Raw genomic sequence first — 25,338 nt, forward strand, 5'->3', positions numbered from 1 at the left:
GGGAGCCACGGGAAAGCAGTAGGGGTACTGGTATCACTGGGGCTACTGGGCTGGGGAGCACTGGGAGCTACAGGAGAGCACTAGGAGTACCGGGAACACTGGGCTGAGGGGCACTGGGGGATACTGGGAGCCACTGGAGAGCCCTAGGCGTATTGGGAGCTGCTGGACCAGCACTAGGACCTACGGGGGAGCACCGAGGCCTACTGGGCGCACTGGGAGCGCTTATGACCCCAGCCGGGGGCCGCCCCCTTCCCAGCGCCCCCACGCGGCCGGGCGCGGGGCATGCCGGGAGTGGTAGTCCCTGTCCCGGGCAGTGGGAGGCGGACCCGTCTTCCGTCTGTGGCCAATGGGAGACCGCCTCCCGGCTTTCCCCGCGCGGATTGGCGAAGTGTGGCGGCTCGCCGGCCAATGGCGCGGCTGGGCGGGCCGGGGCCCAGCGGCGGCGGCGACGGCGGGGGATGAACGCGGGGAGCGCGCGGGAGATTCGCCGTGAGTCCGGGACCCCCCGGGATCCCCCGCGACCCCCCGGGACGCCCTGGGGCCTCTGGGTCACCCCGGGCTCGGCCCCCCCTCGAGCGGCCCCCCCGGGCTCCGCGGGCCTGCCCCAGTCCCGCCGCCCCCCAGGCCGCGGCCCGGTGCCCTACACGGCGCCCGGCCCTCTCCCCGCGCCGGTAGCCCCCTCCCGGCCCCCCAAGCTCCTCAGCCCTCCGCCCGCGGCGGGCCGCCCCAGGGGGGCTGTAGATACCCCCCACCCCCCAGCTCAAGGGGCCGCGCTGGGCACTTTTGGGGGTCCCTGGGGGGGGTCCCCACCAGTCCTGGGCCATGCTGGGGTACGCGTGGCCGTGTGGGGGGTCACACTGGGCTGAGCCCCCCGTCACCGCACCCCGCAGAGCTGCAGAAGGCGAAGGAGAAGGCCCAGCGCAGCGGGAGCCTGGTGGAAGAGGCTGCGGTCTGTAACCAGCTGGGGGAGATCCTGGCCAGCCATGGTGCGTCCTCGTGGTCCCCCTCGGCCCCCGCCCCCACAGCCGGGGGGGCTTCTCGCCCCCCCCCGCCCCGGCGCCTCTGACAGCCCCCGCGGTTGCCGGCAGGACGCTACGAGGAGGCTCTGGAGGAACATCGGCAGGAGCTGCAGCTGCTGGAGGGGGCCGGGGACAGCATCGGCTGCGCTGTGGCCCACCGCAAGATTGGCGAGCGCCTGGCGGAGCTGGAGAACTATGAGGCTGCGCTGAAGGTGGGGGCCCGGTTCTTGGGGGCAGGGGGCATGTCAGGGGGTCGGCGGGGGTCTCAGGCCTCTCCCCCACCCTGCAGCACCAACACCAGCATCTGGAGCTGGCCCGGTCCCTGTCAGATGACACGGAGCAACAACGAGCCTGGGCCACCATTGGCCGGACGTACATGTTCATGGCAGACAGCCGCACGCAGGGGGAGGAGGCAGCGGGGCTGCCGGCACTGCGCAAGGCTGAACAGGCTTTCCACACCAGCCTGGCCATTGTGGAGGAGAAACTGGAAGGTGAAGCTGCGCCGGGTGGCCGCAGAGGCACATCCTAACCCTGGGAGGGCTTCGCCAGCTCCCAGAGTGGCCGTTTTTTTCACCAGGAGCTGTGCCGCACCGGGAGCTGACGGAGATGAGGACCCGGCTGTACCTCAACTTGGGTTTGGTCTACGACAGCTTGAAGGAACCAGCCAAGTGTGACAACTACATCAAAAAAAGCATCTTCCTCTCCGAGTAAGGAAGGGCAGGGCTGGCGGGAGCTGTCCAGCAGTGGGTTTAGGGGGAAACCAGCAGCAGCAGTGGCTCCGTTTGCAGGCAGGGGCAGCTTTATGAAGATCTCTACCGTGCTTACTTCAACCTGGGGAGCATCCACCTGCGGGAGGGTGAGCACTCTGGGGCCCTGCGCTGCCTGGCCCGGGCACGCGACTGTGCCCGCAGGATGAAGGAGAAGGGGATGGAGAGCGAGTGCTGCAGCAGCACAGCCCAGGTGGGTGCTGGGAGCCAGCACCAGACCCCTCCCCGCACTCCCCCGGGGTTTGGTGCCCCCCGTGATGGATGTCCCCACTGTCACCCAGGTCCTGCTGAGTTTGGGTGACTTTGCGGCCGCCAAGCGCTCACTGAAGCAAGCCTACATGCTGGGCTCGCGGCAGCCCTGGCAGCGAGACCTCATCCGATCCAACCTCCGTTATGGTGAGCCTGGGACAGTGTCCTCAAAAGACGAACAGTGTCCCCAGGAGAGGGGAAGTGTCCCAGGGGGCTGCCAATGCTGCCCCACGCTGGCCCCAGCTCTGCTCTATTCCTCTCCCTTCCTCTTCTGTTCTGCTGCGGGTCAGGGCTGGGAGGACACCCACAGGTCCCCAGTGACACTTGAAGGGATGCTGACCCTCCCCTGGAGTGGTTCTGGGGTTCTCTGATGCACCCTGATTGTCACCCCCACAGCCATCAAGGTGATGCGGCTGCAGGAGGCTCTGGAGGAGGCAGCGGCTAGTGACCCATCAGCAGCCCTGGCCCTCTGCGAGCAGCTTGGGGACACCTTCTCCAAGCACGGGGACTACGGCCGGGCTGCAGAGTACTACCAGAGGCAGGTGAGTGGGGCTGGTGGAAGGGATGGGGGGGGTCCCAGGGAGTCGTCCCTGCTGATGGGGTGTCCCTGGGGGCAGCTGACCTTTGCCCAGGCGCTGGGGAGACCAGCGGGGGAGCTGGCCGTTATCCATGTCTCACTGGCCACCACCTTTGGAGACCTGAAGGACCATGCGCGAGCTGTCCACCATTACCAGCAGGAGCTGGCCCTGCACCAGGGCAATGCACTGGAGGCGAGCTGGGTCCCTGGGGGTGCTCCTTGGTCCTTGGGGGGGTTCCCTGGGTCCCTTGGCTATGGAGGGGGGTGCTTATCGAGGCTATCCCTGTGTTGGCGTGGGAGGTGACGAGGGCACGGTGGCTGTGGGGACCTGTGGGGTGGGGTGGCCCACACCCCTCAGGGAGGCTGTGGGGCTCAGTGTGGGACCCCCATGCCCTGCCTGGGGAGGCTCCATGGCTCGGCATAGCCCCCACTGGAGGCAGGCACTGACCACAGCTGTGCCCAGGAGGGGAAAACATGGCTGAACATGGCACTGGCCATGGAGGAGGCAGGCAAGCCCCGTGCCGAGCTGCAGCCCTGCTTCCAAACAGCCCTGGAGCGAGCGGAGGTGGCCGGAGATCCCCGGCTGCAGGTGAGGAGGGGGACAGGAACCCCTCCCAGTGTGTGTGTGTGTGTGTCTGCCCCTAGGCTGGCAGATGACCTTCCTCATTCTCTTCTTCCTCCCCAGAGGCAGATCTTGCAGCATCTCCACTTGCTGCAGCTGCGGGATGGTGACACCGAGGCTGCCGCTGGCACCGTGGCCCGGCTGGAGGGGCTGGGGGGCTCCAGCAAGGAGGAGGAGGAGGAGGAAGAGGAAGAACTGGAGAGTAGTGAGACTCAAGACGAGAGTGAGCTGGAGCTGTCGGAGAGCGGTGAGGTGGCACAGTGGGAGCTCTGGGGGGAGCAGGTCCCCTGGCAGTGTCCCCACAGATTGGGGTCTCCCTCATGGTGGGGGATCTTTTCCAGAGGGGGAGGAAGATGAACTCGACGGCTACAGCAAGAGCGTCCCCGGGCGCCGGCGGATCAGCAAGGTGAGAGGTACTGGGTCTCCCCCTGACCCCCCGTAGAGGGTGAGAGGGGTTCTCCCCCTTCACCTGATTCCTCCAAAGAGGGTCGGGGGGTCTCACGGTTGCTGAGGTGCATTTCCGGGGGTCCCCATCATCCCCCTCTGTGTCAGCAGTGGAACCGGCGGAACGAGCGGGGTGAGACCCCCCTGCACCGCGCCTGCATTGAGGGTGACCTGCGCCGCGTCCAGCTCTTCCTCAAGCAGGTAGGTGAGGGGAATGGGGGTCCCCCACACCGCGGGGGGGTCCGCTGGAAATGCAGGTCGTTCTGGGGAAGCGGGAGAGGGTCCCTGTGGCCCCTTGGCCGAGCCCAGCGTGACCAAACACTCCCCTCTTTTCTAGGGGCACCCCCTGAACCCCCGTGATTACTGCGGCTGGACTCCACTGCACGAAGCCTGCAACCATGGGCACCTGGGTGAGTTGCAGGGGGATGGGGGCATGGGCAGAGCCCCCCTGTCCTCACCTCCGCCTCCTCCTGTCTCCCAGAGATCGTTCGGCTGCTGCTGGATTGGGGGGCGGCGCTGGATGACCCTGGGGGGCCAGGCTGCGAGGGCATCACCCCCCTGCATGATGCCCTGAGCTGTGGCCATTTTGAGGTGGCCGAGCTGCTGGTACAGCGGGGAGCGTCGGTGACGGCAAGGAATGCCAGGGTGAGCTGCTGGGATGGGGAGGGGGGACCCTAAGACGGCAGGGGGGGTGCACTGGGTTGGCCTTGTGTCCCCCCTGTAGGGCCTGACACCGCTGGGTACGCTGGAGGAGTGGGCGAGCACCTACAGCAAGGAACTGGACCAGGAGACGCGGCAGCAGTGCTGGGCGGCCGAGCGCCTGCTCAGGGAGGTGGCGGCGGGACGAGGTGGGATGCAGCGCCGGCGTCCCCCCGCTGCCCTCTGCTTTTGGGGTGTCCACAGTGGGCTGAGCGTGCCGGCATCCCCCCTGCAGCCCCGCCACAGCTCTCCCAGGACTCGCCGCTGTTCGACGCCGAGCGTGCCGAGCCCCGAGCCCCGCAGCCTTGCTCGCCACCAGTGGCGGAGCCGGGGGACAGTGACATGTCGCCGCTGAGGCCAGTGAAGAAGCGGCAGCGGGTGCCGGGGCTCGGCAGGCGGGAGGGAGCGGGTCTGGAGTCGGCCGAGTACGAAGCCGCCATCCGGGGCCTCGGCAGCGCCAAGTCCCTTCTGGGTGGCGGCACCATGACAGCGTGCCGGCAGCTGGCACCACGGCCGGCCCTCATCCCGGCCGAGCAGTACCTGGAGGAGGATGACTGGTTGGAAGACGACCTAGGGGGGTCCCGGGGGGGCCGTAAGCGGCCCCGCCGGGAACCCCAGGAGCCGGCAGCCACTTCAGAGGACAGCACGGGGCCGGAGAGCGATGGCGGGGTCCCTGCTCCAGCCCAGCACCAGCCCCGGCACCGCCGGAGCGTGCAGAGCCGCCTCACCCGCCTGGTGGAGAGGATCCCACTGGGGCGCTCCCGGGAATGCCGACCCCCCGAGGCAGCCGGGCCCCCTCTCCCCACTGAGGGTGAGGGCAGGGGGAGCCCCCCATGCCCACCCACTGCCCTGCCTGCCCTCCGGGTCCGCGTCCGGGTCCAGGACAATGTCTTCCTCATCCCAGTGCCACAGAGGTGAGAGCTTTTCTCCCCGTTCCTGCTCTGGGACCCCCCCCCAGCGTCCCCTTTGGGACCCCCGTGCCAGGCAGCAGCACTCGCGGGTAACCCTGCGGGTCCTGCTGTTGCGGCAGCGAGAGCCGTGCCGTGGGCTGGCTGGCGGAGCGGGCAGCCGAGCGGTACTACCAAACCTGTGGGCTGCTGCCGCGGCTCACCCTCAAGAAAGAGGGGGCTCTCCTGGCCCCCCAGGACCTGGTTGGGGACGTCCTGCAGAGCAACGAGGAGGTGAGCGCTGAGCCTGGACCCCCACCCCATGCCGGGCATTGTTGCCAGTGGTGGCAGCGGTGCCATCGGTGTCGCTCTGGTGTGGCAGGTGCTGGCAGAGGTGCAGTGCTGGGACCTGCCGCCCTTGGCCGAGCGGTACCGCAGGGCCTGCCAGAGCTTGGCCGTGGGTAAGGACCCCCCCAGCCCCTCAGGGACTGGCCCCACTGGGATCGAGGGTCCTGTGCTGGGGGGGTAACACGTGTCATGGGCCAGTGTGGGGCCAGCAGCAGGATTAGGGTGTCCCTAAAGGGGTTGAGGAGGCCCTGGGGACCCCCCCAGGGCCACCCAAAGGCTGCCAACACCTCCCCCCGTGCCCCTGCAGAGCCGCACCAGCTGTTGCTGAAGGTGATGGAGCTGCAGGAGCAGAGCCCGGGGCTGGGGGTCGGGGGTAGCCTGGCCCTGCGCCCCCCCCACCTCCCCCCGCTGCTGCGGGCCCTCAAGCTGCAGGCACCTCTGCGGCAGCTCTGGCTGCGTGCCTGCGGGCTGTCGGATGACATGGCCACCGATCTGCTGGCCACGCTGGCCACCCTGCCCGCCCTCACCCTCCTCGACCTGGCTGGGAACCGTCTGGGCGCCCAGGGGCTGCGGCAGCTCGTGCCCCAGCACCCCGGCACCTTCCAGGTAGGGCCGGCGCTGGGCGGCACTGGGAGTCCCACCTCCATCCTGGCAGGACTGGGAGTCCTGGTGCTGGCCTTGCCAGGCTGAGGCGGGGTGCCTGGCTGATCCCCCCTAAATCTCTTCATCTGTCCCCCAGATTTCTTTGTTCATCTCTGAAACCCCTCCTCTCCCCCTGAAACCCCCTCTCCATCCCCCAGGTCTCTCATGTCTGTCCCCATAACCTCTTGCCTGTCCCCCAAATCCCCGAACACCTTCTCTGTCCCCCAGATTTCTTTATCCATCCCCAGATCTCTTGCCTGTCCCCTAAATCTGTCCTGTCTCCCCTAAATCTGTCCTGTCTCCCCTAAATCTGTCCTGTCAATCCCTTAAACCTCTCATGTCTGTCCCCAAAGATCCTCTTCATCCCCGAAACTTCTCACCTATCCCCTACATCTCTTCCCCTCCCCCCCCCCCCCCCCCCCGACCCTGCCTGTGTCCCCACATCTTTTCTCCATCCCCTGAACACTCGGCTGTCCCCGCAGAGCCTGGAGGAGCTGGACCTGAGCCTGAACCCTCTGGGCGATGCCAGCTGCCAGCCACTGGCCCTGCTGCTGCGGTGCTGCCCGGCGCTCACCACACTGCGGCTGCAGGCCTGCGGCTTCACCGACACCTTCGCCCTGGACGGTAAGTGGCCGCAGCCCCGTGCCGGCAGTGCTGGGCACCGCATGGCTCTGACCTCGTCGGGCACCACGTGGCTCTGACCGCGCCGGCATGTGCTCCCCAGGAGCTGTGCGGCTGCAGACGCTGTCCCTGTCCTGCAATGCCCTGGGCGCAGCGGGGCTGGAGCGGCTCCTCAGTGGCCTGGCGTGCCACAGCCTCGGCCGGCTGGAGCTGGGCTCTGTTACCAGGCCGGGGCTGCGGCCCCTCACCGGGGCCCTCGGCAGGTACCTGGCACAGGTGAGAGCCGGCCCCATGGGGGGACCCCACTGGGGGGAGTGTGCTGCCCGGGGTTGTGCCGACACCGACACCGGTGTGTCCTTCCCACAGGAGGGCTGTGCTCTGAGCCACCTAACACTCTCCGGGAACTGGCTGGGTGACAGTGACATCCTGGAGGTGGCCAGGTGAGGGGACAAGGGGACCCTGGGGAAGTCTGGGGGCGATGAGGAGTGGACAGGGCAAGTCCGTGCAGCAGGAGCCTGACCCTCCACCAACCAGGGGAGACTCTGTGCTGTCTCCAGCATGGGAGCACGGTGCGGGGACACCCTGGGGGATCCCTTTGGGGACAAAGGAACCCCCCCTGGGGCTGAGGGGAGGACAAGGGGGATCCCCTTGCCATCTCTCCCAACCTGCAGGTGCCTCCCCACTTGCCCGGCACTGGCTTCCCTGGATTTCTCAGCCAATCCCAGGATCAGCGCCATGGGGCTGCGGACACTGCTCTCTGCCCTGGAAGAGAGGAGCCGGGGGCTGGAGTTCCTCAGTCTGGCAGGTAGGGCAGCAGTGCGAGCAGCGGCACGGGCAAGCCCCCCGGGAGCTAACAGCAGCCCCCTCCTTCTTCCCAGGCTGCTCCGTGGAGGGGCCGTTGGATGACACGACCTGGGCCAGAGCTGCCAGCCAGATCAGAGATCTCCGGCTCTGCAGTCAGCATGTCAGACGGAGTGACCAGCGTGATGCTGGCAAAGCATGGCACGGTCCTGCCGGCACAGCACTCGGCACCGTCACGCGGCACCGTAAGCTCTTCTGTAAGAGCAGCTAAAGCACTAGCATCACCCACGTCCTGTGATTTTTAACCTGTGCAGCCATTACAGCCTATATTTATGAACACAAACGATGCTTTTTTGGGTCACTGTGTCACCGGCACTCGTGAGGCAGGTGACAGATGAGAGGTTTATTGTTCCCAGCTTCCTCTCAACACTAGTAAGGACTGGGAGGGCACTGGGAGGCTCATACTGGGAGGGAAGAGCAGTGCCAGCACGTGCCAGATGGATCAGGAGTGGAGGAAGCGGTTGAAGGCGTTGTAGGCAGATTCCAGGTCAAACAACATCTGCCGGACCTGGGAATCATCCAGCTCGTCCGATGCTGACATCCCGCTGAGCGTCTGGAGCCTGGGAGAAGGGGGGGAGCTGCGGCAGCGGCACACTGGCACGCCAGAACGGTGCTGGTAGCAATGCCAGCGCACTCACCACTGGTTGACTTTCTGTCTCCCCTCGAAGTCGGGGGGCAGGTGGCTCATCCGGTTCATCGTCTCCATCAGCTCCCGTAGGTCTGGCTGGATCTGGGGAGAGAATGTGGGGTGAGCTGTCAAACCGGCGCTGCCAAATTGGGGCTCTTGGCACTGCCGTGGCACGTGGCTGAACCGCGGTGCCCTACCTCGTCCATGGCTCGGATCTCCAGGCGCAGCTTGTCCATCACCGTGATGAAGAGCTGTGAGAGAAGAAGCACGTTTGCCCCAACCATGTCCCTTCCCCCCGCCCCCACTGGAGCTGAGCCCCAACCCCCCGGCACCGTACGGAGACTATATCGGCGATGCAGCGGTTGAGGTTGCCCTTGTCGTCCTTGATGGTGATGGGCCGGTCTTCCTTGATCCTCTCCATGGCCAAGGGGCAGTCAAGCTGTGGGGAGATGCCACCGTCAGCAGTGCAACCGGCACCCAGGAAGCCCCACCAGCACCGGGGGCACTGTCCATGCCTCAGCTCACCCGGAACTTGCGGCAGAAGTCATCGATGGAGCTGACCTCGGAGCCCTGCACTTGCTTGAGGGCGGCTTTGAACTGGACCAGCAGGCGGGAGCAGGCAGCCGTGTACCTGGGGAGTGGCAGGGCGGGGGTAAGGGCCGGGATCCTCCCCCAGACCCCCACCCTCAGCTGGAGGGACCCCACCGACCCTCTGCTGAGGGGGCCGAGCACTTACTCATTAGGAGAGACACAGTCCTTGATGTAGGCTTTCTCCAGCGCCTGCAGCGTCTTCACCACCGCAAAGAGCTCGGCCATGTTGTCATACCTGCCACCGCAGCGGGGCCCGTGGTGGAGAAGGGGGGACTACGGTGGGGAGTGGGGGCCCAGGAGGGACGGGGACCACGGTAGAGAGCGGGGGTTGGGGCGGTGGGGGAAAGGGGATCTGGGGGGGGGTCAGAGCAGTGCGATGGAGAGGGACCAGAGCTGCATCCCACCACGGGCCGTGATGCGGGGGGTGATGGGGGGAGGGGCTCCCCAATGGGGAGGGGGCTGTGTGACGGGGGGAGGACGGGGGGAGGAGGGGGGGCTCTGTGCCCGGGGGGAGTGTCTGACGGGGAAAGCTCCGCAGTGGGGGGGGGGCTGTGTGACTGGGGGGGCTGCGGGGTCCCACACTCACTTCTCGCGCTCCCGGGCGTTCTTGTAGAGCTTCACCTCCTGCGGGGGAAGGGGCGTCAGCGGGGGGGTGCCGGGGGGGTGCTGGGGGGGCGGGGGGGCCGCACACTCACCTCATACAGCTCCGGCTTGGTCCCGGGCGCTGCCGAGGGAACGGGGCGGCGTTAAATGGGGCCGGGGGGCGGGGGGGTCCCGGGGGTCCCGTCCCGCCGCCGAGGCCTGGGGGGGCAGCGGAGCCGCCCCCGCCGCGCTCACCTCCCGTCCCGGGCGGGGCCGCGATACCGTGAAACATCCCGGAGGGGCCGAACCCCGCGCCCCCCGCCCCGCCGCTGCCGCTGGGCCGCGCTTCCGCAAAATGGCGGCGGCCGCTCGGCGCTCGGCTGGTCGCGCCTGGCGGGGCGGGGCGCGGGGCGGGACGAGCGGCTGGTTTTAGCGGGAAAAGCCGGGCCGGGGGGGGCGCCGCCCCCGGGGGCTGCTGGGTGGCACTGCTCGGTGGGGAGGGGGGAGTCGGGGGCGGTTGCTCTGGGGAGTGGTGGTCTCTGAGGAAGAGGGGAGGCTCCGGGGAGTGGGGGGCTCGGGGGAGGGAGGGGCCACTGTGGGGGAGGGGGCTCTGAGGGATGGCCACGGCAGAGACCCCCGGTGGGTGGGAGCACGGGCGGGTGTCGGTGAGGGTGGCTGGTCAAGGTCAGGGGGAGGCCCACCCGCTGTTGAGTGCCACCTCACGGGCTGCTGACCTCTGACCCATTGGCCACCAACCCACTGACCCAGGAAATCCCCCAGCCCCAAAAGGAAGCTGAGGCCCAGCGCGCGGGGTAATTACTGTGAGAAGTGGCTCATTACTTGGCCAATGGGAAACCCCGAAGCAACCGAGGAGCTGGTGACCCACGAAGGCCGAAGGCCAACGCTTTTGCTGGCTGAGCTGCACCATCTGCCGGGGGTGCCGAGAGTGGGGGCGGCGGGCACTGGGGGCGACCGCATGGCTGCCTGCTGTGCCCAAACCTGAATAAGGGGACAGAACCCCCCGCCCTGGCACGTGGATTGGCACCGCACGGATCGGCTCCATGCTTGCGGCACAGCACCGGCACTGCAGGCATGGCGGGGAGCACCGTGGACAGGTGTCGGCGCTGCAGCCCTGCCCAAAGGCAGTTTCCAAAGGAGAGTGGCAGACGGCTGGAAATGGAGGAGGAGGAGGACGATGAGGAAGGGGACCTGCCCTCAGCTGGCCTTGCTGGTGGGGCAAGGAGCGCGGTGAGGTGGCAGCTGGTGCAGCCCGTCATAAACCCGCCTATAGCAGGAGGGGTCAAGGCCAGTGATCAGTGTTCACTTGCCACGCCAGGGTAAAGGTAGCGGGTGAAAGAATGCCCGGGCTGGGGGAAGCACTTTGACCTTCACCACAGGGCAAAGCCGCGACGTGCCGGGATGGGCTCTGTGGACCGCAGGGTTCACGGTAGGTTTGGTCTGTGTCAGTAGCCGGGGCGGCACAGGTCGTTCCTGGGAACAAGACAGCAGAGAAATACAGGGAATAAAGAAACACCAGGAAAACGCGTTGGCACCTCCAAATAGTTCCCACTGAGACGGTGCCCAGGCGATGTCAAAACATTTGCTTTTCCGTAGCCCCGCGAGTGCGTGCTGCAGGCACACCGGACAGTGCAGCGAGCCGGTTGTCGCTCAGCCGCCTGACCCCCTGGTTACGGTGAGCCTGGAAAATGGCCGGTGCGCAGGCCGGCCAGGCGACTCTGGCAAGAGCAGTCTCGCCCCGCGCACCAGCTCCTCGCGGCTCGCTGGGGGTCCCTAATGCCAGCGGAGCTGAGAAGTGCCACCGAGCTCTGGCTGCCCCCAAAGCGGGGTCATTGCGTGTGGGTCATTGCATGGCTCTGCGCCTTCGGGGCCCCCACCTCTGGCAGGTGCCGCGGTGGTTTGCTGTGGAACGCCAGACGGTGACGCATGCCCTGCTCAAGGCTGCTGGCCAGAGCCTTCAGGCACTACAGGACGCCCAGATTTCCGAAATCGGAGTGTCTTCTGCTTTAGGAAAACCATGGGGTTAAATATAGGAATAAACAGGAAAATGACGAGGAAAATCCCCAACGCTCTATTGTGTCACCACGTGAAGAAACAACCTTGCTGACTCTGGCAGCTGCCGAAGCACTGTGCCGGGCTCGTGATGGCTGCCTGGCCCCGGGGCTTGTGGCCAGCTGTCCTCCATGCCCAGGCCCTGCCTGCCGAGTGTCCCGCTGGCACCGTCCATCCCCACTGCCACGGGCTCTGCATCGCGTCGCGCTATTGCCAGTGTTGGGGTGGGAAGGAGCTGTTCCACGAGCTGAGAGATTTTGGCCTGGCTCGAGGGATCCACACCTGGCTTAAGCAAGTCCCAGTTAATTAGTTTAATGAAGGGCTGTTTGCATTTCCTGGGGAAGCCAAACAAAGCTGCCCTCAGTTAAGCAGAATGGCCCAGATAAAGAAAAATGGATTTCAACGAGAAAAACCAAAATCGTTTTTTTCTTTAGGAGGCTTTGGAGGGGGCCTGGCTGGGACAAGCCACAGGAGGAGCACAACCCACTGCCCTCAGTGGCCGCGGCAGGGGGACAGAGGTGCCAGAGGGAACCTGAGGTGGGATGGAGGCACCTGGTTTGGGGCAGGGTCTCCTGCCCCACAGCAATGGGGGCTGTGGTGGTCCCGCCTCTGTGTCCCTCTGTCACAGGAGTCACTTCCCTTCCCGACACCTTCTAACCGGCCACGCACTCTGTGGCCAGATGAAGTTTGAGCTCAAAAAAAGGGGAAACTTTAACAAAAATCCTGGCTTTCGTCAGGAAACATTGAACTTGGGTTCAAATGTTGAAGATCCTTTGGGAGAAGTCGTTTGGCTTTGTGTCTCCTGGGAGCAGGATGAGCCCCAGCTGCATTTGGTTGGGGTGTGTCTGCGTGGTCTTCTGTGCATCTGGGGCTTGGTGGGTGGATGGAAACCCTGCCAGGAGGAGGAGGAGGTGCTGAAGAGGAGGAAGAAGAAAAAAAGAAGAGGAAGAAGAAGCAGAAAAGAAAGAAAAAGGGGTGAAAGAAAAGTAGGAAGAAGAAAAGGGGGAATAAGGGGAGAAAGAAGAAAAAGAGGAGAAAGAAGAAGAGGAAGAAGAAAGAAGAAGAAGAAGAAAAGGAGGAAGCAAAAAAGGAGGAAGAAGAAGAAGAGAAGGAAGAAGAAAAGAAAGAAGAAGACGACTAAGAAAAAGAGGAAAAAGAAAAAGGAGACGAAGAAGAAGAGGAAGAAGAAGAGGCAGAAGAAGAGGAGGAGGAGGGGAGGTTGCCCTCCCTGTGCCCACCCCAGGCCACAGCATGGCCTCCCCTCACCCCCGGAGCTGTTCCGGCTTTGGTGGTGAAGCTTTTGGAGACGTTGGGTACCACAGGGCCACCCCACACTGATGCCATCACCTGGGCGGTGAGGTGGGCATGTCAGATGGGTTCCTGGTCTTGTGGAGATGCTTGGCCGGCAAGTGAGAGCTGTGTGAGGCTGAAGGAAGGCAAGGGAAGGCCAGAGCCCCTGCGCCTCAGTGTGGGCTGGGATCTGACTGGCTGGGAGCAGCCTTGCGGAGAAGCCCTGGGGGTCCTGGTGGGCACCAAGCTGAGGAGGAGCCAGCAGCATGCTGGGCAGCGGTGGAGGCAGCAGGTCCTGGGCTGCTGACAGAGACTGAGGTGGCCATCCTGCTCTGCCCTGTGCCTGGCACCTTGTGTCCAGCTCCCCACAACTTGAGAAGGTTGTAAACATACCAGAGAAGGTCCAAAGGAGGACATGAAGATGATCCAGGGGCTGGAGAGCCTGCCCAAGGAGGAAAGGCTGATGGAGTTGGGTTTCTTCTCTGTGGAGAAGGCTCAGGGTGGACCTCGCTGCGTACAAGGGGTGCTGTATGGGGTCTACGGGGCAGGGTTTTGGTAGTGGGGGGGCTGCAGGCGTGGCTTCTGGTGAGAAGACACCAGGAACTGGCCCTGTGTTGGACAGAGCCAGCTCCAGACGCTCCAGGATGGACCTGCTGCTGGGCAAAGCTGAGCCCATCAGCGACAGTGGTGGCATCTCACGGGTGGAGACAGCGGGAGAGGAGCAGCCCTGTGGAGGCCAAGGTCGGGGGGGAGGCTCCAGGAGAGATTCCCCTGCGACCCACGGAGCCCACGGTGGAGAAGTTTACGAGGACAGCCTCCCATGGGTGGGAGCAGGGGAGAGCGCGAGGAAGACAATGTGGCAGAGCCGAAGCATCACAGACAGACCCCAAACCCTGTTCCTTGTCCCTCTGCAGGAGGAGGAAGAGGAGTTGGGAGTGAGACCAAGCCTGAGATGAAGGCAGGTGGGAGAGAAGATGTTTTAAAATGTTCTTATTTCTCATTGTCCTACGCTGGTATTAAGTGACAACAAATGAAATTAATTTCCCAGGGGTGGCTCTGTGTCGCCACAGTGGTGGCCAGTGAGCGATCTCCCCGTCCTTGCCTGCACTCACAAGCTCCTCGTCCTATTTCCCCCCCGCCGCATTGATGGCGGGGGGTGGCAGAGCGGCTGGGTGGGCGGCCGGCAGCCAGCCACTGCCAACCCGCCCTGGGCAGCCACGAGCAGATGGAAACTGCCGCTTTTCTAGGAGCTGTACGGCGAAGCCAGGGGGCACCAGGTGCAGGTGACACCAGGAGAGGTCTCATCTTGACCTGAGATGTGTTTTACAGCCAGAGTGATCGACCCGCGGGACAACGTGGTGGAGTCCCTGTCACCGGAGGGGACCTCACCCAGGCTCCTTCATCGCAGAGGGTTGGACCAGGCCATCTTGGAGGTCCCCGTTCCACCTGGGCTGGGATCAGCCTGAGCTTTGGGTGGACCTGGGTGGTTCCTCAGCTCCTTAGTGCTTCCTCAGCCAGTGGTTCCAGGGATCCCAGCTGACACGCTGCTCCCCAGCAACTGGGGATGTCCCCAGCAGCACCCACCGAGCCAGGTGCCCCCAGAAGTGGACGAGCATTGGGGTGACCTGCTGGGAACAGTCTGTCCCAGCATCACTGGGGGTATCAAACCGTTTAGTGAAGGAGCAGCTTCTGGAGGCAACCACCAATGGCAGCACCTCGTTGCGCCTGTGTGGAAGGTGGCACATCCCCTGCAGAGGACCCTGTTCCCACCGGTGACCCTGCGGGTGTTTTGGGGTGCCCTGTGGGGCCGTGGCAGCGTGGCATCCCTGGCTTCTGCCACTACCTGCAGCAGCTCGGCAAAGGCTTTTGGCAGCACAGGTTGCTGGGAGGAAGGAGGAGCTGCGAAGCGCCCGTGGGCCACTGGGGCTCGTTGCCCTGGCACAATGCCGGCTGTGACCTGGCACGATGCCAGCTGTGACCGGTGCCAGCTGAGCTCTGCCTTCCCCGCACCAGAGATGAATGCCCAGCAATACCAGCCCTGATGGGTGCAGGGTGGAGGAGGGATGGATGCTGGGGATGGCGGCTGGGAGCCAAACCATCAGATACTGGTTTTAGCCACAAACCCCACCTCCTCTCCATATCTACTCCCCCATGCCGCCTCACTCCCACCCGGCGCTGTGCCGGCACCGCGGCCGCCCCCTGATCACACCCCGGCTGCGGTGGCCAGAGCTGGGGCATCGTGCGGGGAGGTTTATTCTTTCATTGCCCTTAGCGAGACCACCCGGTCACAGGGGTATTGGCTGCGATGCCAGCGTTGCCGGTGGCGGCCAGAGGTGACGGGTGGCACCTGCTTCTTACAGAAGATGAGCAAAGCCTGCAGCTCTCGGGGCTGCCGGTGGCTTTCCTGGCAACGCCACGTGCTGCTGGGACAAGCTTGTCCTGGAGCTGGACTGTTTGTACCGGAGCAATCACTGTTGCTGGCCTCACTCACCCCCAGCTGGGGCTTTCCCAGCACGAGGTGCCGGCCGTCCCAGGGTTTTCCCAGCCGCACTTCCCGGTGCCAGCCCTGGCACGGCTGGAGGGCTCCTGCCACCCCACCTGTAGGGCAAAATGCAGGTATCCCCCAGCCCAGGTGGGACACAAACCCCCAGTCCCCAGCCCCGGAGGACGATGCCTTATCCATGAAGCCACTTGGCCCGACTGCCTGCACAGTGGGCGCATGGCACCGTGTGCCAGGGTCACTGCCAGGGGCGCTGATGGGCACCAGCGCGTTGCTGGTGGTACTAGGGGGCATGAGGCGGCTGGTGGAGCTGTCGGCCTGGTTGCACTTTGGCTGTGGGAAGAGGTCACGGAGGTCGCAGCACCGTGGCATACGCTGGGATGGGTGCCAGGATGGCCGCCCAGCCCCACCCCTGCTGTGGCATGGCTGTGCCAACACCGGGCACGGGGGCACCGGCAGCAGGAGGCTATGGGGCAGCCAGCCATCTCCTGGGACATCGGCACCTGCTGTGCTGCGGTTGGGCTATACTGTTCCACGCCAAGCCACCATGCACCGTGCCATGCTGTGGGGTACCACGCTGTGCTGTGCCGTGCCACGCCATGTTGTGCCATCCCATGCCATGCTGTGCCATCTCATGCCTTGCCATGCTGCTCAGCACTGATGCATCCATGTCTGTTGGGCACCACCACAGTGCTGCAAGACGCGGCCAGCAGCCATGACAGGGCCACCATGAGTCACTGCATCCCCTCACCGGTGGGCAGCGAGGTGCCAGCAGTGCCAGCAGGGCTGGCAGGGCTGTGGCAGGGCTGACACCCCTCCAAGCACCAGCACTGTGGGTGTGAAGGGACAGCTGCTGCGGCCACCAGCACCTCTCACGTCCCTGTGTCACGGGCACCGCACCACACAGGTGGCGACCTGCTTGGCACAACGCCGGTGTGGGACATGGTTCCTTCCCGGTGGGGTGTCACGGGCACCCTGTGTGCCAGGGAGGGGTGCTGGGGCAGCCAAGCACCCCTGGGGGACCAGCACACCCAAGGGTGAGCCACGCACCTGATCTTGGTGCTTGGGCTTCAGGCAGGGACCGGGGGCGAGCCTGGCACCCAGGGGCGAGCCCAGCACCCAAGAAGTTGAGCTGAGCCCCCAAGGGTTACCCCAGCACCCAGGGGTGGGCCCAGCACCCAGTTGTAAGCTGGGCACCCGACAGTGAGCTGAGCCCCTTGGCGTGAACTGTGCACCCAGGGGTGACCCCCAGCATCCATGGGTGACCCCAGCACCTGAGCCAGGTGCCGGAGGTGAGCAAGGTGCCCAGGGAGGTCCCAGCACCCGGGGCTGGCCCCAGCACCTGCGGGTGACGTTCGCACCCGGGCATGAGCTTCGCACGGCAGCCGGTGCCAGAGCCGTGCCAGGGACTGGGTGGGGGGACACCAGTGCCCAGGGTGGGTGTACCAGCACCCAGGGTGGGGTACCAGCACCCATGGCGCAGGTGAGGGTGGGGGGTGCTGGCAGCAGAGCGGGGACTCGGGGGGGCCGGGCGCGGGCGCAGCTGCTGTGCCGGGCCCTGAGGAATGGTTAACCCGGGGCAATCTCACCCCGAGCCAATCACCGCCACAGCCCCGGGTGCTTTTACAGCCCTGGCGCCCCACGGCACACCGGCATCAGCACCGCCTGGGCAACCCTTGGCTTGGCGGCACTGCGGCCCACCGGTGCTCTGTGCCACGGGGACCCTGGTGCCATGACCCTGCTGCTGATCCTGCTGACCCTGGGCCTGGGGGCGAGCAGCCAGGAGCCCCCCGGTGTCACCAAGCTGGTGGCAGCACTCGAGGCCCTGCTGTCGTCGGGAAGCGGGTCCCTGCCCCACAGCGTGCTGCAGTCCCTCGTGGACATCGCTGCCAGCCGTGCGCAGTGCCACACCGGGCCGTGTGGAAAGGTGAGTGCCCGCGCCGGCAACGCCGGGCCGTGTGGAAAGAAAGGCAGGGCGGGCAGTGAGGGTCAAACTCCAGCTCGCCAGCGTGCCATGGCGCGGCACAGCACAGCACGGCACGGCTCGGCATGCCTCAGCACCACACAGCACTGGGCAGCGGTGCGTGGCACGACATGGCGCTGCCTGGCCTGGCATGGCATGGCGTGGCGTGGCGTGGTGTGACACAGCACCGCGTGGCACCATGCCGTGGTGCATGGCACGGCACGGCACTGCCCGGAATGCCATGCAGCACTGTGCTGCAGCACTGCACAGCACTGCGTAGCACCATGCGGCAGCGCACGGCACAACTGGGCAAGGCACAGCACAAGGACGCAGTTCTGAGCCTCGTCACCCCCTGCACCTGCCCCAGGGGTCCCTGTGGTGCTAGTGCCTCTGTGAGGGTGTGGGGGGCACCAGGGGTCCCCAAACCCCATGGGGTGCACAGCCATGCCGTGCCTGCCCCTGTGCCCTGGGGACTGGCCCTGCTGCCCTGGGGTGCTTCTGCCCCCTGCTCTTTCTGGGGTGCCCAGGGGTTCCCACGGCGGGCTTTTGGGGTGCCCATGGGGCTGGGGGCCCCTGTAGGGGTGCCAGTGTCAGTCCCACTGTGACCAGTATCCCTGTGCCCAGTGGTACCATTGAACCCCCAGCACCCAGACCCCACAGCACCCTAACCCCATGGCACCTTGACTCCCCTGGCCCCAGAGCACTCTGACCCCCACGGCACTGTGACCCCCAGCACTCTGTCCCCATGGCACCTTGACCCCCCCTGTCCCTGCAGTGCATCTCTGGGGGCGCCATCCTGGCACTGGCAGGGAAGCCGGGTGCCACCGCCCAGCTGGAGGCCACCGACCTGCCCTGGGTGGGCGCCGCCGTCCTGGCCACCCTGTGGGACCCCCCTGCCTCCTGCACCGACGCCGCCTTGGGGCTCTGGGCTGCCCGCACACAGGCGCTGCACCGTGCCTTCACCGCCACTGCCACCAGCACTGCCACTGCCACCAGCACTGCCACCAGCACAGGCAGCGGCAGTGGTGGCCCCAGCTTGTGGGAGGTGGCGGCACTGCTGGCAGCCGTGCAGCCCAACTACCGCAGCAACGACAGCCACGAGGTGAGGGGGCGCGTGGCACAGGGGGGACACTGGGAGCCATGGGATGCAGTGAGGGGACACACCGCACCGCCACAGGCAGGTGTGCCCTCAACGTAGACAGATGTGCCCCAGGGAGGTGACACATAGCACAGCCATCACTGCACAGACACATGCACCCCAGGGAGGTGACACTAGTGGCACGGCCAACACAGTGTGGCCACATGTGCCTTGGGGAGGTGACCCCTGTGTCACAGCCACCATTGCACAGCCCCCTGCACCCTGGGGAGGTGACACGTGGCACAGCCACCATTGTGTGCCCCACTGTGCCCAGGGGAGGTGATCACCATGTCGCACTGTCACATGTGTGGCGGGGGTGTTGGCGGGGGTGCACGGTGTGGTGCGGGCGGTGACGGCGGTGTGGTGCAGGGCTGCGTGGATGCAGCGGGCGTGCTGGCGGCAGGGGCGGCAGTGTCACCACGGGTGGGGGCCGGGCGGGTGCTGGCGGCCCTGGGTGCACTGGTGCTGCACGGCCGCTGCCTGCGTCCCCCACCCACCCCCAGCTTCTTCCTCCATCACTTTGGCCGTGGCGGCCTCTCACCAGTGGGTGAGTGGGGGGTGGTTTGGGGTGATGTGGGGTGCTGTGGGGCGATGCGGGGTTATGTGGGGCGATGTGAGGTGATGCGGGGCGATTTGGAACAGGGTGGGGTGCTGTGGGGCGATGTGGGGTGATGTGGGACGCTGCGGGGCTATGTGGGGCTATGTGGGGTGGGGGGCAGTTGCCCCCTGAGGGGGCAGGGTCGTAGGGGCAGCCAGGTCCTACTGGTGGCAGGGGGTGGGGGGGCAGTGCTAGTGTGGGGCAGGGATCTGTGGGGTGGGGGAGATGGGGCAGGAGCGATAGGGCTGTGGGGCTGTGGGGTGGGAGGGTGTGGGGCAGAGCGTGGGGCAGGGGATGTGGGGCAGGGGGTGTGGGGCAGGGGGTGTGGGGCAGTCTGTAATGGCACCTGGCAGGGCTGAGCGTCCCTATGAGCAGCCACCCAGGGGCCACCCCCAGGCCTGGGGCCCCCTCCGACCATGGGGACATGGACCGGGACAGGGACAGACACCCCATGGTGCTGCCCCTCCCCCACATTCAGAGGCAGCCCCAGGACACGGTGAGTGGGGGCACGGGGAGGGTCAGGGGTCCCTGGGGGGGTCAGGGTGCTCATGGGGCGGTCAGGGTGTCCATGGGGGGGGTCAGTGGTCCCTGGGGGCATCAGGGTGATAGGGGAGGGATCAGAGTAATGGGAGGTCAGGGGTCCCTGGGGGGGGCAAGGGTCCTTGGGGGGTCAGGGTGCCCTGAGGGAGTCAGGGTGCTGGGGGGGGGTCCCTGTTGGTGGTCGGTGCACCCCGGGGGTGTGGGTGCCTGGCACTGAGGTCATGCCCCCCAGAGGTGCCTGCCCTCCCTCACACTGCTGCAGGCCCTGGGGCTGCCCGGGGGGGCCGCACTGCCCCGGGGGCAGCTCCCACGCCTGCGCCCCACGCAGCAGCAGCAGCAGCTCGCCTGCCGCCCCCCCTGCCGCCGGACCCCTACTGCTACCCGCGTGGCCACTGGCACCATGGCCACCAGCCCCACAGCCACCAGCCGTACAGCCACCAAACTGATGGCCACCAGCCCCACAGTCACCAGCCCCACAGCCACCAACCCCACAGCCATGGGCCAGCTCAGCATTGCTGAGAGTAAGTGCAGAGGGGGACCAGGTCCTGCCATGGCATGGGGTGGCATTGCGCACCCCTGGGGACAGGGACAGTGTCCCACTGTGGCATGGGGTGGCATCTCCTAGCCGCAGGGACAGTGTCCTGCTGTGGCATGGGGTGGGGACAGTGTCCTGCCATGGCATGGGGTGGCATCTGCTGCTCTGGGGGCAGGGACCATGTCCCCTGTGGCTTGGGGTGGCATCACCCAGCCCTGGGGACAGGGACAGCATCCTGTCATGGCACGGGGTGGTATCTGCTTGCTGTTCTGGGGCTGGGAGCATACTCCTGCTGTGCCTGTATCCCTGTGCTGAGACGGCCCTGTCCCTGCAGGTTACGTGCTGGGGTCCTTGGCAGGGCTGGGGCTGTCCCTGTGCCCGCTGCTGGCGCTGGCGCTTCTGCGGTGTCCCCTCTGCCACCGTGCCCAGCGCTGCCTGCGCCCACTGTTTCTGGGGCTGGCAGCTGGCGCCCTCACCGGGGACGCCCTGCTGCACCTCCTGCCCCAGGTGGGACATGGGGGACATGGTGACATGGTGGGGGCACAGAGACATGGGGACACAGCAGGGACATGGGGGGACATGGCGGGGCACAGCATCATGGGGGTATCAGAGGGACATGCGGGAAATGTGGGCATGGGGACACAGCAGGGGCATGGGGACACAGCAGGGGCATGGGGACATGGCGGGGTTGGGGACACAGGGGGACATGGGGCATGGGGACACAGTGACATGGAGACACAAGGTCATGGAGGGGCAATGGGACACGGTGGGACATGGGGACACAGGGTGGCAGGGAGGACACGGGGATGTGGAGGGGACATGGGTGTATGGGGGGGAAACGAGGCCACAGAGGGAACGGGAGGGGGCACATGTTGAGGGGGGACACGTGTGCCTGCTGGCGTGGCAGTGCCCATGCATGTGCAAATGTATCGATGCGTGTGCTCTTGTGTGCGTGCGTCCCTGCGCGGGCGTGTTTGTGCTGGGCATGTGCTGACATGGGTGCGATTTTGCAGTCGCGTGTGTATGCACACGTGTGCGCGCTGCCCTGTGTGTGTGTGCACGCACACGGGCCTTTTTGCACAGCCCCACGTTTGGGCACATGCAGACTGGGCACCTGCGGCCGTGCACGCACGTGTGTAAGCCTGTGCGTGTGTGCACACGTGTGTGTGGGGCTGGGCTGACCCCTGCCCCCCTGTGCTGCTGCAGTTCCTGGGGCTGCACACCCATGGTGGGGGTCCTCGTGCCCACGACGGGGGTCCCGAGCTGCCCTGGACACTGGTGGCCGTGCTGGGCGGGCTGTATGCCGCCTTCCTGCTGGAGAAGCTGCTGGGAATCCTGCTGCCCCCCCGGCCAGAGGTGGGGGCTGTGGGGCAGGGTGGGGGTGTTGGGGGCAGGGAGCCCTGACTATGGGGCAGGGGCCATGGAGCTGTATCCGTGGGGCAGGAGACCCACACGCCCCCTGCCCCCTGCCCCCAGGTGAAGGCGGACGAGAACAGTCTCAGCCAGAACCCCCTGGAGCTGCAGAACCGGGGTACAGCACCGCTCCCCGCCCCCCCATCCCCCCGGGTAAAAAGGGAACCCGACCCAGGTGGGACTCGAACCCACAATCCCCAGCTCCGGAGGCTGATGCCTTATCCATTAGGCCACTGGGCCGCTGCGCGGCTGCCGGCGGGGCCGAGCTGCTGCTGGGGGCCGCGGGCCGGGGGCCGCGGGCCGGGCGGGCGGGGGGCGCTGTGGGCGCTGTTGGGGCTCTGGGGGGGCTCCGGGGGAGCCGCGTGTGTCCGGGAGTGCTTGTGGGTGCTGGGGGGGCGTCCGTGGGTGCCCGTGGGGGCCGGGTGGGTTCCCTGGGGGTGCCTGGGGGTCCCCATGTGTGCCCGTGGGTGCCCTGTGGGTGCTGGGTGGGTGCCCGTGGGTGCTGCATGGGTGCCCTGTGGATGCCCATGGGTGCCCTGTGGGTGCTGGGTGGGTGCCCGTCAGTGCCCAGGGGTGCTGTATGGGTGCCCGTGGGTGCCCTGTGGGTGCTGGGTGGGTGCCTGTGGGTGACCCATGGGTGCCCTATGGGTGTTGGGTGGGTGGCCATGGGCGACCCGTCAGTGCCCATGGGTGCTGGATGGGTGCCCTGTGGGTGCCCGTGGGTGCTGGGTGGGTGCCTGTGGGTGACCCGTGGGTGCCCTGTCCCCCCTAGGCCCACAGGTGCTGCCCTGCATGGTGACCCTGGGGGACGCGGCCCACAGCATGGCGGATGGGCTGGCCCTGGGGGCTGCCTTGGCCAGCTCCTGGCGAGCTGGGGTGGCCACCGGGCTGGCCCTGCTCTGCCATGAGCTGCCCCACGCCCTGGGTGGGTGCTGGTTGCTGGGGGGGCTGGGGGGGGCTGGGTGCAGGTGGGGGCGGGCTGGGTGCCCGATGTGGGGGCTGTGAGGCAGGCGGTGGGTGGCAGGTGGGTGCTGGGTGGGTGCTAGGGGAACGAGGGGGGGTTGGGTGGTGGGAGCTGGGTGGGTGCGAGGTGCCCGGGGGTGCCAGGTGTGGGCTCTGGGTGGGTGTGGGGCTGTGGGGTGGGTGCTGGGTGCAGGGTGGCTGCCAGGTGGCTGCCCTGGCTGAGCTCTGTGTGTGTGCTGCGTGTGCTGTGTGCGTGTGCCACACGTGCCACATGTGCCGCATGCTGCATGTGCCGTGTGTGCCACATGTGCTGTGTGTGCTGTGTGTGCCACATGTGCTGCATGTGCCACATGGGCCACATGTGCTGTAGGGGACTTGGCGGTGCTGGTGCAGGCGGGGCTGAGCTGGCAGCGGGCGCTGGCGCTGGGGCTGGCGGGGGCCCTGCCCATCCTGCCGGGGATCTACACGGGGCTGGCCCTGGGCACCGCAACCGCTGCCCGCACCTGGCTGGGCGCCCTGGCCACTGGCCTCCTCCTCTACCTCGCCCTCTGTGACATGGTGAGTCAGTGCTGATGGTGCCGCAGCGTGTGCTCTGTGTGTGCTGCTCTGGCTGTGCCGTGCGGGCCATGGTGTGCCATAGGTGCCGAGTGTGCCGTGCCACGTGTGTTGTGCATGCCACGTGTGCCATTGCATGTGTGCCACAGGTGCCATGCTGTGTGTGTCGTGTGTGCCACATCTGCAATGTGTGCTGTGCTGGCTGTGCCATAGCTGCCACGTGTGCCATGCCATGTGTGCCACATGCCCCTGTGTGTGTGTCATGGCTGCCAAGCCATGCGTGCCATTGGTGCCATAGGTGCTGGCTGTGCCATGCCATGTGTGCCACACGTGCTGTGTTTTGCATGCCATGCTGTGTGTGCTGCACTGGCGTGCCGTGTATGCTGTGCCAGGTGTGCTGTGCCATGCCACGGTATGTGTGCTGTGTGTCCTGTGTGCCGTGCTGTGTGTGCTGCACTGTGCACGTGCGGTGCCATATGTGCCGTGTGTGTCACACTGTGCGCATGGCACCCTGGTGTGTGTGCTGTGCCGCACTGTGCCGGCTGCCCCCTCTGCCATCCAGCGGCACCATGCCCGCCGTGCTGGGGGGACAGCCGGCCACGTGCCCCTCTGAGCCTGTGTCCCTCCAGGTGCCAGCCATGGTGGCAGCACGGGACCGGCAGCCGTGGGTGCTGCTGGCGCTGCAGAGCACTGGGCTGCTGGCAGGCTGGGGGCTGCTGCTGCTGCTGGCCCTCTATGAGGACAGCATCCTGTGCTGAGCGCCACCGGCAGCGCCCCCCAGCCCCGCTGAGTGCCGTCCTGGCACCACGTCCTCTGGGCATGGCCTGGCATGGCCCAGCACCGCGCCCCAGCACCGAGCACCGGCCCCTGAGCCGCGCCCCAGCACCCCGGCATGGCCGGCATGGGCCAGCATTGCCGCCGCCACGCCCGGGCGCCCTGTCCGTGCTGGCGGGCACAAAAGCAGCCAAATAAAGATGGTGGCGGGCGGTGGCGCCACAGTGCCCGAGCCCCAAGGCTGTAGGGCTGGGGGGCCTATGGGGCTGGGGGCCTATAGGCTTGGGGGGGCTATGGGGCCTGGGGGCTATAAGGCTGGGGGGGGCTGTAGGGCCTGGGGGGCTGTAAGGCTGGGGGGTTATAGGGCTGGGGGGCTATGGGGGCTGTAGGGCCAGGGGGCTATGTGGCTGGGGGGCCATGGGGCCGGGGGAGGCTGTAGGGCGGGGGGCTGGCCCAGGCTGCACAGCCCCTATGGGGCCCTATGGCCTGTGGGCGGCCTATAGGGTGCAGGGCCCCTATAGGGTGCAGCCCCTGGGTGGCACGTGGGGCTGCTATAGGGTGCAGAGTCCCTACAGGGTGCAGCCCGGGGGGGTGCAGGGGGCCTGTGGGGTGCCTATAGGGTGCATCCCTGGGGGGTGCAGAGTCCCTATAGGATGTAGGCTTCCTATAGGATGCAGGGCGTCTGTAAGGTGCAGGGTGCCTACAGGGTGCAGCCCAGGGAGGTGCCGGGCCCCTATAGGATGCGGGGTCCCTATGGGATGCCGCCGGGGGCTTCCGGGCCCCCGGTTGCGGGCGGAGGGCCGCCGGAGGACCGCCCTCTCGTTGGTGGCGGCACAGCGCGGCCCGCGCGGCGCCGCTCTAGCGTGAACTTCCGGCCTCTCTCTGGCAGCCGCGGGCCTTGGGCCCAGCTTCCGGCGCTGCGTGCGGAGCGAGGCGGGTGTGGGGGGCGGTGGAGGGCCCGTGGGGCTGAGGGGGACCCCCGTGGGGCTGAGGGGATGCGTGGGGTGATGGGGGGTGAAGGGCCTGTGGGGGAGATGTGGGGCGAGATATGGGGGGCTGGGGGGGGAGAGATGGGGCTGGGGGGGGGAGCCCTGTGGGTCTGAGGGGGACCCCCATGGGTCTGAGGGGATGCGTGGGGAGATGTCGGGCTGAAATGCCTCTGGGGGAGATGTGGGGCGAGATATGGGGCTTGTGGGGGAAGTGTGGGGCCCGTGGGGATGTGGGGAGAGCTGTGGGGCGATATGGGGCTCAGGGGCCTGCGGGGAAGCCACGGCGCGAGATGTGGGTTCCGGGGGCCTGTGGGGCTGAGGAGCCCGCGGGGGGGTGGGGGGCAGCATGGGGCTGAGTGCCCATGGGGGGCAGCTCAAACCCGAGTGAGCTTTTCTTGGGGGGAGAGGGGCAGAACCTCGCCACAATCGGGGATCTCTCAGGGTGCTGAGCCACCCTGTGGGCCCGGCCCCCC

General features: G+C 66.7%; 3 protein-coding genes across 4 annotated transcripts; 2 read left to right on the forward strand and 1 right to left on the reverse strand.

Annotated features, from left to right (window-relative positions):
• Window positions 1-209: 209 nt before the first annotated feature.
• Window positions 210-8,019, forward strand: TONSL (tonsoku like, DNA repair protein). 2 transcript variants are annotated; one of them, XM_080381813.1, is made up of 25 exons: window positions 210-489; window positions 891-986; window positions 1,089-1,231; window positions 1,309-1,510; window positions 1,597-1,726; window positions 1,808-1,979; window positions 2,068-2,182; window positions 2,432-2,577; window positions 2,653-2,805; window positions 3,076-3,201; window positions 3,298-3,481; window positions 3,576-3,640; window positions 3,787-3,879; window positions 4,016-4,088; window positions 4,160-4,323; window positions 4,403-4,526; window positions 4,613-5,291; window positions 5,408-5,558; window positions 5,647-5,725; window positions 5,920-6,218; window positions 6,737-6,878; window positions 6,979-7,151; window positions 7,242-7,315; window positions 7,547-7,680; window positions 7,754-8,019. In XM_080381813.1, exons 1-25 carry the CDS (start codon window positions 225-227, stop codon window positions 7,945-7,947), a joined length of 4,176 nt encoding a protein of 1,391 aa, XP_080237939.1. In that variant the 5' UTR covers window positions 210-224; the 3' UTR covers window positions 7,948-8,019. The 2 variants fall into 2 exon arrangements, with proteins under 2 accessions (XP_080237939.1, XP_080237940.1); XM_080381814.1 differs by having other exon boundaries at window positions 3,790-3,879.
• Window positions 8,020-8,064: 45 nt separating this feature from the next.
• VPS28 (VPS28 subunit of ESCRT-I) lies at window positions 8,065-9,930 on the reverse strand. The gene is made up of 9 exons (XM_080381821.1): window positions 9,793-9,930; window positions 9,651-9,679; window positions 9,542-9,579; window positions 9,101-9,190; window positions 8,890-8,995; window positions 8,702-8,803; window positions 8,562-8,615; window positions 8,375-8,466; window positions 8,065-8,296 (listed from the first exon to the last, which is right to left on the reverse strand). The coding sequence occupies exons 1-9, from the start codon at window positions 9,827-9,829 to the stop codon at window positions 8,179-8,181; spliced, it is 666 nt and encodes a 221-aa protein (XP_080237947.1). The 5' UTR covers window positions 9,830-9,930; the 3' UTR covers window positions 8,065-8,178.
• Window positions 9,931-17,129: 7,199 nt separating this feature from the next.
• On the forward strand, window positions 17,130-24,199 carry SLC39A4 (solute carrier family 39 member 4; the record flags this gene model as incomplete). The annotated part of the gene is made up of 7 exons (XM_080378721.1): window positions 17,130-17,324; window positions 18,136-18,242; window positions 18,357-18,462; window positions 19,899-20,157; window positions 20,488-20,678; window positions 21,378-21,527; window positions 21,648-24,199. The coding sequence occupies 7 exons, from the start codon at window positions 17,130-17,132 to the stop codon at window positions 22,212-22,214; spliced, it is 1,575 nt and encodes a 524-aa protein (XP_080234847.1). The 3' UTR covers window positions 22,215-24,199.
• Window positions 24,200-25,338: the final 1,139 nt, after the last annotated feature.

Source organism: Falco punctatus (genome assembly GCF_963210335.1).
Source record: "Falco punctatus genome assembly, chromosome: 3".
Lineage (NCBI taxonomy): Eukaryota > Metazoa > Chordata > Aves > Falconiformes > Falconidae > Falco > Falco punctatus.

What these genes read in the sequence shown, in the direction of transcription:
- TONSL (XM_080381813.1), top strand. Translation starts at nt 225, where the DNA reads ATGACCCCAGCCGGGGGCCGCCCCCTTCCCAGCGCCCCCACGCGGCCG. An exon ending in GAGCGCGCGGGAGATTCGCC is followed by an intron (nt 490 to 890) that starts GTGAGTCCGGGA and finishes CGCACCCCGCAG; the next exon opens with AGCTGCAGAAGGCGAAGGAG. An exon ending in TCCAGCTCTTCCTCAAGCAG is followed by an intron (nt 3,880 to 4,015) that starts GTAGGTGAGGGG and finishes CCTCTTTTCTAG; the next exon opens with GGGCACCCCCTGAACCCCCG.
- VPS28 (XM_080381821.1), bottom strand. Translation starts at nt 9,829, where the DNA reads ATGTTTCACGGTATCGCGGCCCCGCCCGGGACGGGAG. An exon ending in ACTTCTGCCGCAAGTTCCGG is followed by an intron (nt 8,804 to 8,889) that starts GTGAGCTGAGGC and finishes ATCTCCCCACAG; the next exon opens with CTTGACTGCCCCTTGGCCAT. An exon ending in AGACAGAAAGTCAACCAGTG is followed by an intron (nt 8,297 to 8,374) that starts GTGAGTGCGCTG and finishes CCCTTCTCCCAG; the next exon opens with GCTCCAGACGCTCAGCGGGA.